At 35.1% G+C, this 11,488-nt stretch overlaps 1 protein-coding gene across 1 annotated transcript; it reads left to right on the top strand.

The window, feature by feature from the left end:
• Nucleotides 1–2,556: 2,556 nt before the first annotated feature.
• On the top strand, nucleotides 2,557–6,612 carry LOC115445276 (UDP-glycosyltransferase UGT4). The gene is made up of 4 exons (XM_030171495.2): nucleotides 2,557–3,465; nucleotides 3,941–4,163; nucleotides 4,845–5,061; nucleotides 5,344–6,612. The coding sequence occupies exons 1-4, from the start codon at nucleotides 2,638–2,640 to the stop codon at nucleotides 5,636–5,638; spliced, it is 1,563 nt and encodes a 520-aa protein (XP_030027355.2). The 5' UTR covers nucleotides 2,557–2,637; the 3' UTR covers nucleotides 5,639–6,612.
• The last annotated feature ends 4,876 nt before the right edge of the window (nucleotides 6,613–11,488 follow it).

Here is an 11,488-nt window from a genome sequence, read left to right as displayed (position 1 = left end):
TTTTGTAACGGCTACGGTTACGGATATATTTTTATTTCGGATATCCGATAGTTTCGGTTACGGTTACGGAGTCACATAAAATCCCTGTTGCCAACTTACAAAAAATATTTCGATAACGTAATAAACACAGACGTGCAAAAACATTTTGTGATTAGTGTCAGGGAATGATAAAGAATAGTGGAGGCAGACCAAAATCGAGGCAGCCTAATCCCTTACTAAGTTGCAATAAAATATGATAAAACATTCTATTATATTTTATCTGGTGTATATCTTACGTTACTGTTGTCGATATTGTCGATAAGGTTCGACTGTAGCGACCGGATGGTAAGCCGGTAGCTATTTTTTTATAGATTATACTAGGTTGCTGTTGATCGCGGCTTCGTCTGCGTGACAGTGTTGAAGCGTCCATACAAGCCGATTCCTACCGGCTTCTCTTTTAAGTTTATTTACGTTTGTCTTAGTTTTTGTTTTCTGTTAAATTTGCCGCGATATGTTAGCAAAGCAATTTCTTTTTAGCACAGGTTATCTTTTGAAAAATATCACCCGCGTGAAAAGCCTTTCTCGCTACAAAAGTTCCTAAAACACTGCGGTGATTTATAGCGCCGCCAGCGCCATCTATCTAAAAAAATATTTGTATAGCAGCAAATTATAGGGTTACAAAGTGACTTGTATATTAAATCCAGACCATGCTCTATCCGTGTATCTTTTATACAAATTAGTTCACACAAACAACAATCATCTAAACGTACCAACATTTTACAAATTCGCATTTTTAATACTAAGATTACAATTATGCTGTATCCTAAATTCTTTACAAATTAAGGCATTCATTGCAATACTACTACTTATCTTAATAGAGCAGGGAGAATAGAAACTAATCTTATTCGTTACGGTTTTAGAAAATAATGTGCTTCAATTCCGTCGAAATATTATAGAAACGTTTAAAGCCTTTTGTTTCACCTTTGTGACAAGCTAGATCCGATGCTGAGTGTAACTACCTTTCTAGAAAGATAGCTTGACCTTCATTCTTGTGTACACGATATATAATTATAGAAACTTAATTAGCTTGGCCTATGGACATTACGACATAGTACATTTGTATTTAATATATGTTTATTTTATCTTCAAAACTGGACAATCATCTGAAGGCGACTTCGTTATGCAACTTATGTAGTCCTAGTAAAATAATAAGACGCTGTTTTATTTTGTATAGGTATCAACAGCTGTTATGCATTTTTTTACTTTATAGATAAAAAAATATTTATTTTTTCCTTCTTTTTTAGCATCATTCTAACAAGTTCCAGAGGTATGTAACACCTAGACGGTTTAAATAGCCTAATTAAATACAAGATTATTAATATTATTACTAAACACTATTGAAAGAAATACAACTGTACCTATTTGTCATGATAAGGAAATTCAATCTGTTGTGGAATAATATTTTCTTTCCACAATGAGCTGCTTTGTTTTAAATTAACCTAATTGTTATCTAAGGTTCAGTTTTTACCTGTTCATGAAACCAATTAACGAGTTTTTTTCGCTGTTTTTTGTACCCGGAACATTTGTTCTATGATCTGTAAGTAATGAGATTTACAAATTACTTTGCTACGATTTATTTACCTATGATAATGACGATTTTATTTTGTGTTTTATAATAATGCGAGAAGGCGTTCTTATAATTTATATATTTTAAACACAAGTAAAATTAAAAATACCAATTTTCTAAATAAATGTGGTCTTAAATACTTAAAAAATAAGTATCGTTTTCTCTGGTGTAATCCGCACTGTACTTAATATTTTAAATATACGATAATATGTTACGACTGAGATTTTTATTGTGAAGTGCTCATTGCTCTCTGTAAATTTTTTATTCATGTTTCCTGTGATTCGCATTAAAATGTCTCACTAATCTACTCGGGATTTTCCTTGAGATAACAAATTGCAAACTTAAATGCATATAATATAGGTTTTAGGCGTAAGGGGATTTACAGACACGCACTATAATGTGTATACTATCTAAATATTCGTTTGCGTGTTTAATAAAAACTAAGAACTTTAGCAATTGAGTTCCAGGGATAGACGAAGCATTAAAATTATTCTACTAAAGGATGACTATGCAGAATATGCAGTTTGCAACATGTGCAATTTGCACCATGGACATAAATAAAATTGTCGTAGGTTTGTTCACACCGCAATATAATGTAACAAGACAAAGTGATATTGTATTGTCAATCGCTGCAAGGAATAAAACACATTAAATATTATTTTGTCTAGATAATTAATTATGGAAATGAGAAAAAATATAAATACGAAATTAATTTCTATAAGTATTAGGTATAATTATAGATTTAAAAAGAAGATGGGCTTCTAAATCATTTTATATTTATTTCGTAAGTCTTATTAATGTTACTCTGGCGTAAAATTAACAGAAAGGCACAAAATAGATCATATTCATCTCGCGCAGGTCTTTGTCCTGTTGATATCGTCGCTCGTTATATCCACACGCTTCACAACGCTCGGAAATATGCAAAAAGACCTCTAGCTATTCATCAGCGGTCAACCGTTAGTCAGTCGAGGGACAACTGCGGCGCGATATCAACTTGTATCTTTCCTCTTGCGTTTATTTAAACTATTCAAATGTTTCGTGAAATAACGCTTTTAATTTTACTATCGCACAATGTTTTCGGTTTCAATATTCTCGCCATGGTGTCCTTGCCTTTGCGGAGTCACTACATGGCCTTCAAACCGTTTTTCCGTGAACTTGCAAACAGAGGGCACAATGTGACTGTGATCAATAACTTCCCTGACGCAGAAATGATTCCGAACATGAAGTTCATTGACATCGAAGCTCCGGTCATATCGACTCTGCCGACCATGGATTACTACGAAACTATAAGCTCGTCGTTTTTACACCTCAATGGTTTTATGCGACATTTGCCGCGCACGGCTGGGTATGTTAGGAAGGACTGCGAGACTATATTGAAGAATGAGAAAATAAAACAACACATGGAGAGCAATAAATACGACGTGATATTCGTGGAGTTGTTTGAGAGCGACTGCGGGCTCGCGTTCGTTATGCATATGTCGGAAGCTCCAGTCATTGGAATAAAGTCACACGTGCTTCTGCCAACAGCCTATCCGCAACTCGGCTTACCATTCAACTTCGCATCAGACCCTTACTACCGTTCCAATATGGGAGCCAATCCACCTCTACGCCAAAAACTTGAAAACTATGTTATAAACCTATTAGAATACGCGAGGATGTGGTATATAAACAGAATGATCAATCAAATGTTTAAAGAACATTTTCCTTATAAACGTATAGAATTGGTAGAAGGTAGAAAGGAGAGACTCAAAATGGTGTTCGCTTATCAACATTTCTCTGTGACCGGAGCGAGGCTCCTAGCACCCCAGCTCCTAGAAATTGGTGGAATACATGTTGGGAAACCAAAACCTGTACCAAAGGTAAATAACAGGCATGTTGACCTCTAAGAAACGTACCCGCGTATCTTGTTGTTTATAAATTGTAGAGCAAACACTGTGACAATGATATATATTAGTTATAGGTAGGTATAAGGTATATTAGATTGCTGGAAATAACTACGATAACAGATCAGTGGTTTCAAACACTACAGCATTGTGTACATAGTTTCCGTTTACAATATATTATGTTTCATTGAACCAATAAGTACCTATCTATCATTACTATTTATATTTTATGCTCTACAATTAGACAATAGAGAGTGGAATGTTTGTATTTGAATGCATGTTATGTGATATTAGTCTCGAACTGCAATATTAGAAAGTTCTGTTTTTATATAAGATTGATGTTAGGTACCGACTGTAAACTATCGTAAAATAATTTACAGTCTAGTTCAACCCTGTAGTAATTATAAAGTTGCCAATAACTTCTGAAATGTTAAATGTCTTTTTTTGCTAGGATATAGAAACTTTCTTAGCTAATGCAAAACACGGCGCTATCTACGTAAGTTTTGGGACGTATTTGAAACCATACACAATGTCAGAGAAGAAATTGCAGCAATTTCTCTCGGCGTTCAGACAGATGCCGTACACATTTATTTGGAAGATAGATAATATCACAATTCCCGAGGGCTACAATAACATACACATTGGTAGTTGGTGGCCACAGTTGGATATTCTATGTAAGTGCTATTTATTATTTTGTTAGACTAATGTTACAATAAAATGACGGATACGATAATCTAAAGGAAAATAGACAAAATATAAAAAAAGTCAACGATCGTTTTATGTTTTACATATCGTACGTTTGATGAGACAAGAGTAGAATTGGATGCGCGCGGGCAAAGCCGCAACTGATCGAAAAGATTTTATCGCACTAATATATTTAAAAAAACGCACTAATGAGACAAAGGCAGTATGGCCTTTTCGCGAAATGAGACTGAGCTTGATGGGTGAGTTTGTTTCTCCAAATAAAATGGATGGATGGATGAATGGATGTTTTTAAGGCGCATTGGCTTACTTAACTCATTTTAAGAATTTTTAACAATTGTGCCTGGTCTCACCGAAGATACTGTGTATTATTTAGCATTACGTATTATTTGTTTCAAATATTTTTTTGTTGTTTCCAAGACTCAGCGGGCGATAAACCTGATTCAAAAGGTGGCAGATTTGTTCCCTGATACTTGTGCACATCTTCATAATAAAATATGTGCAATAAATAGTTATTCTTTCTTTCTAAATTCCAACATGTAATCTCAGTACTGTTTTTTAATGAGTTGCTTGGAATACAACCTCAGTTCCGAAAAAATAATCCCTGAATACGCTACTGTAGTCAAAAGTAAGCAATAAGCTATTGTTTTCAGGTCATCCCAAGGTCCTAGGTTTTGTATCCCACGGCGGCATGCTCAGCATATCAGAGGCGGCTCATTGCGCTAAGCCGATGATTACGATGCCGTTCTTCGGAGACCAATTTTCAAATTCTGCTGCAGTCAGAAACGTTGGTATGGGGAAAACCTTATATCTGAGTGACGTCACTGCAGAGAACCTGGTGGAAGCTGTATACCATTTGACCTCAAACGAGTAAGTACTTTTTTAAAGTTATGTTAATTGGGTTGTGAACTGGGAAGTTTTGCATTCGACTCCTAAATCCTCGCATACAAGGGAATTACCAATCAGTAAAGTGGTGAAAGTACCTATATCAAGACATATTGTAGATAATATATACATATATTTGGAATGCAATATTATGTATGTAGAGACCTCGCTCCCGCGTACGAAATTTAGTTTCGTATACTAAGGAGGTATACTTGTTATAGCTTTGCTTATGCTTCAAAGGATACAAGCATTATGTTATATTTTTAGGATGCAACAAAATGCACGAAGAGTTTCAAGAATGTGGCACGATAGGCCGCAGCCTGTTATGGACAGCGCCATCTATTGGACGGAGTACGTAGCACGACATGTTCATGCGCCTCCTTCGTTGCCTTCCAAATTCAACACGTGGTTTGAGAATTCGCTACTAGATGTCTATGCTATACTTTTGTTAGTATTGTTGGCGGTATTTATAATATTGTATTTGATTTTCAAGATTTGTAAGTTAATTGTAGTAATGTTATTCAAAATGGTATTTAGACCGCGTAAAAACAAGAAAGAGTAATTGATTTTTTCTGACTGATAAATTATTAAAATATTTAAATTATGATAGTTATTTACTATAAGTTTGTGAACTTCATAGCATAATTATTATGTGTGATGTGAAATATTTTGGATTATGACATACCTAGTGTTTAAATTCCTAATTTGTGTGTCTGTCTATCTGTTTGTCTGTGGCATCATGTATCCTACACGGTTGGACTGATTTTGATGCGGTTTTTTGAAGTTGATGTGATCGAGATGGTTCTTAGCAATAATGTGGGATGGTCTATTCAGGCGTGTCATGCTCATCAGCTCTTTTCGTATTTTCATTGGTGCAATTGATTTGAAATTTGTTATACTATTACTTCGGTGGTATTTCTAAGACAAGTCATTAGGTAACCTTAAGCTGACGCTGCAGTATCATGTATTTTGTGGGATATCCAACACTCCATCATCTTATAGCTGATGTAGCATATTTGGGCTCATAAGAAAAGTCTCAATGAGTAGGTGAAGTAAAAGGTGCTGATCGAGGCTCATGGTGGTGAATACTGTAATTTAAAAATATTGAAATAAAAATTTAAGTAACCTCGACACATAAAACCTCTAAAAATAAATAATCAATTATTATTGTCCTTGAAGTATATTATAAGTAGCTTGTGTTATTTGAGTTACTTTTAGAGGGTTATTTTGTGTTGGGGGCTTTTTAAATTTTATGAGTTGTGCAATGTGCATTCAATTTGGTCCATTGTAATATCGTCGGGAGTTTTAGACTCCACGGTAACGATACTTCTGTAAATTGTAAATATTTACACGATTGGAAGGAAAAATGTGATATTCGGCATAATATATTTATAGAACAAAATCTATATTTTATTATGTTGTTATTTAATTAGTGCTTTAAAATTGGAATGCCAGAAGTTGAAACGTAAGAATGACCGTGTACCAAAATATAATAATGTTATTAAAAATATTATTAGTTACGTTAGTGCAAATTAAGTTTATTTGTGTAATTAATATAATTCACTATTCTGCCGTGCTAAGCTCAAAAGCGGTATCTCAAAAAAAATCGAAGTCTTAATTTTTATGTCGTCAGATAGCTTAAAGAAATACCCATCCAATGAACTTACCTAAATAACTGTATCTTGTTTAGAACTTGTTCAAAAACACTTTAAAACAGTGTCTCTATATAATTTTTACATACAAAACTATAAAACTGTATTTACAAAACTGCGATTATCTCGAAATAAGGTTTCCCTGACATACCGCTTTTTCGCTTAGTACGGCAGTATTATCCCTATTGACCCCGCCCATCCCTACGTATCACTTTTACCGGTTGTAAATCCACGGCTACGTGCCATCATCACGTGTACACGTGTCTGAGGCCGGGAAGGTCGTCTAGCGTCTGCCGGCTGCCGTCAGCGCGACCCTGGACGTCGACCTGGCGCGTACGCTCCTTTGACATCCCCACTTCCTTGTGTCGGAGTATGGAAAAAATTAGATTGTCTGAGAAATAATAATTTAGCTGGAATGTACTATCATGCTCATGTAAATCGTTAAGTATTAAATTGGACAACATAAAATAATTTTAACAAAAAATTAAACCGCCTTCAAAAACCACTCAAAACCAAAAAAATATTTCACATAACAGTTATATATTGGATACCAATTTTGGAGTCGGTGCCTAATTAAAATTGCTAGTTAAGCTATATTTGTTGCATAGTCCATCTATGAGCTACATTTCTTTCAAATCAATTAAAAGGAGTAAGTTCGCGTTTACTATTAACAACCATACACAGTGAAAGGTGTAATACCAAGCACATGTATGGTGTTTCATCTTTTTCTTTCCTCTTTTTTCGGAGCAGGGAGTGTAATATACCCACAGTTGACCAGCTATATGTACCAGGGGAAGAATTTGGGTAGTGTACAGTTCACAAATTTAAATATTTCCTTAATAGCTTCCATTTGCTGTGCTGCGGCGGTGCGTTTATCTCCGGTGACGATCTGACTTGCTGACTTTGTACGGTTGCAGCACATTATTTTCGTATATTTGTTAATGTATTTATCTAGCTTAACTAGCAATTTTAATTAGGCACCGACTCCAAAATTGGTATCCAATATATAACTGTTATGTGAAATTATTTATTGGTTTTGAGTGGTTTTTGAAGGCGGTTTAATTTTTTGTTAAAATTATTTTTATTTTTTGCTTTTTTGTGTTAGTAAAAAATAGACCGTCTCAATGGCATAGTTGTGTTTCGCTCACGATACGACTATCGCGCTGAGGAGTTACACCTCTGAGTACCACTGAAAAGGGGAAAAGGTGTGATGCTATATATGTATGTATGTAAGAAGTAGAGTCCACTAAACCCAACACAAAAACAGAACTAATGTGTTTCGCACGCAGTACGACTATCGCGCTGAAATGTTACACCTCTGCCTACCTCTGAAAAGGGGAAAAGGTGTGATGCTATATATATGTATGTAAGAAGTAGATTCAAGCAAACCTAACGCAAAAACACAACTGATATATTTCGATCGTACTACAACTATCGCGCTGTGGTGTTACATCTCTGCCTACCCCTAAAAAGGTGTGATGCTATATACATATATGTATGTATGTAAGAAGTAAAGTCAATTAAACTCAACCCAAAAACACAACTGATATGTTTCACACAGAGTACGACTATCGCGATGAAATGTTACGCCTCTGCCTACCCCTGACACGGGGAAAAGGTGTTATGCTATATGTATAAGTATGTGAGAAGTACTGTCAACAAAACTCAATGCAAAAACATAACTAAATACGTCACAGCAAAGCTAAATTCGCGATTTCGTTTTCTTGGACGACATAATTATTCTAGTTTTTTTTATTTTAAACCCAAACCACCAATCTGGAGAGAAATTCTTTCGAATAAAAAAAGAATTTTTCAAATCGGTTCATAAATGAGCGATTTCTGAGGTAACAAACATACAAAAAAAAAAAAATCACGTCGAATTGATAACCTCCTCCTTTTTTGGAGTCGGTTAAAAACGTCTCATTATTGTATTATTTGTAACCTAATAACTTAATATTACAATACCTCTAACATAATAATATGCAGAATTGCAACGTCATTAAATGCATCAAAGATTAAGTTTTGTTGTCAGCATAGTTCGTAAGACTACGTAAGCTAAGCGCCAATGCATCAAGAATATTCTAGATAATAAATAGAAACATTGATAGTTATAAAATGTGTCCTGTTCCATTTTCTGTCCAGTTTCCATTGTGTGTTTGAAAAACTCTCCTCTTAAAGCGTTCTCCTTAGCAAAGCGGCGTGATTATCTATACTATTATATAAAGCTGAAGAGTTTGTTTGTTTGTTTGTTTGAACGCGCTAATCTCAGGAACTACCGGTCCAAACTGAAAAATTCTTTTCGCGTTGGATAGCCCTTTGTTCGTGGAGTGCTATAGGCTATATATCATCACGCTATACCCAATAGGAGCGGAGCAGTAATGGCTAATCTCAGGAACTACCGGTCCAAACTGAAAAATTATTTTTGCGTTGGATAGCCCTTTGTTCGTGGAGAGCTATAGGCTATATATTATCACGCTATATTCAATAGGAGCGGAGCAGTAATGGCTAATCTCAGGAACTACCGATTCGAACTGAAAAAATATTTTTGTGTTGAATAGTCCTTTGTTTGTGGAGTGCTCAAAGTTATATATCATAACGCTATGACCAATAGGAGCGGAGCAGTAATGGCTAATCTCAGGAACTACCGGTTTCAACTGAAAAATTCGTTTTGTGTTGGATAGCCCTTTATTTGTGGACCGCTATAAGCTATATATCATCACGCTATGACCAATAGGAGCGGAGCAGTAATGGCTAATCTCAGGAACTACCGGTTTGAACTGAAAAAATCTTTTTGTGTTGGATAGCCCTTTGTTCCTGGAGTGCTATAGGCTATATATCATCATGCTATGACCAATAGGAGCGGAGCAGTAATGAAACATGTTGCAAAAACGGGGAAAATTATGAGTTTTGAGAGCTTCCGTTGCCTGCGCTGCGTAAACGGTTAAAGTTATGCAACAATGATGTATGACGGGATTGTTTCACTTAAAAAGTTCTAAATAATATAACAAAGTCCCCCGCTGCATCTGTCTGCCTTAACGTGTTAAACTCAAAAACTACCTAACGTATTAAGATGAAATTTGGTATGGAGACAGTTTGAGACCCTGGGAAGAACATAGGCTCCCGGGAAACTACTATTTTTATAACGGAAAACTTTAGCTTGAATAACTTTATAATGCGGGCGGAGCCGCGAGCAAAAGCTAGTCTTACATAATTCGAAATTTATGAAAACAAAATTGACATATTTCTGCAACATATTCTTTACTGAAGTTGTTTATTTTTTTATAATGTTGATATTGTTTCATTAATTTCAGAAAGACAATGCCACTAAAATTGTTCATGCCGTGCATTTCTTAAGTATACATGATTTCATTTGTGACTGACACTAATAGATAGGCAATTTAATAATGAATATTTTGGTAGTTTATAGTTATCAAGGAAACCTAAAGTTTATTTAAATGTTTGTACTATAATCCTGCCCGTAACCTATGTGCCCTTGAAATATGAAACAATGCTTAAGGCCGCTTGCTCAGGGTAGGGCCGTAATGCAGTAGGAATAAAATATACTTATAATAATATCAGCCCTGTATTATATACTGTGCCACTGCTGGGTTCGGGCCTCCTCTATTACTGTGAAGGATTAGGCCTTAGTCCACTACGCTGGCCTAGTGCGATTTGGTAGACTTCACACACCATAAAAATTCTTATAGAGAACTTCTCAGGTATACAGATTTCCTCACGATGTTTTCCTTCACCGTTCACCTTACCTTCACGTATTTTTTTAAAAAAGTGAGAGGTATGTGCCCTTGGGATTTGAACCTGCTGTTATACATCTCGGCAGTCCGCTCCACACCCAACAAGGCTATCGCTGCTTATTACATACAAAATGCATATCGATTATGAACTAAAGATTTACACGGCAGGACTTTCGCATCCGTTTAAAACTTGGAAATACGTATATCTTACAGTGCTATACTACATATATCAAATACAATACCAATTTTGAAGCACAATGGTTTCTACGCAGTCATTAAAATATGAATCAAAGAGAAATGCAACGCATAAATTAGTGTCTAGCTTTAAAAAGTTTTTATCTTCGCTAATGTGAACGCGAAACGGTAATTAGCAAGTATTATAAACAGAATAAATAAAAGTTTTGTTGAAAATGCTCTTTTATTCGTAGACTTTTACTCCATTAAAAAGTTTTGTATTATTTTACGAACCGGTGACGTTTATGGCAAGTCCTGGAGGATATAGTCAACTATTTGCGGTTAGTTGAGTTGATTTTTTATTTAATGTCACACACAACAGTGCCTCTTAAATAAATAAATAAATAATAATAAGTTTTTATTGAAAAATTTCATAATGTTTACAGTTATGAACAATATAACATAATATTCTGGTTTAACAGAAAATTTCTAAAACAAAAAAAAAGTATTTACCAGGGGTACCCAAACTAGGCTATGCCTGTACCTTGGGATTCCGTAAAAAATTAAATATCATATATGCCGGGTTATCGTGCAGTCAAAAATAATGTCGAGAAAATATATTGTAGGTACCTCTCGACAGTCATTTAGATTCTACGAGTCTTCTTTCTATCATGACTTCTGTGGTATGGTGTTAATCCTCTCGAATTATTCAGTTATACAAGGACAAGCTCCTAAGTAAGGTACATAAAGCATATGGCCATCTCATAGAATATAAAAGAATAGAAGTCTTAGCGGTTTTATTTCGGAAATCAGTCCGGGGAGTCTATCGTGTCT

This window comes from Manduca sexta, chromosome 17 (genome assembly GCF_014839805.1).
Source record: "Manduca sexta isolate Smith_Timp_Sample1 chromosome 17, JHU_Msex_v1.0, whole genome shotgun sequence".
Classification (NCBI taxonomy): Eukaryota; Metazoa; Arthropoda; class Insecta; order Lepidoptera; family Sphingidae; genus Manduca; species Manduca sexta.
Note: the sequence above shows the minus strand (reverse complement) of the source record. Positions and strands in the feature narration are given on the sequence as shown.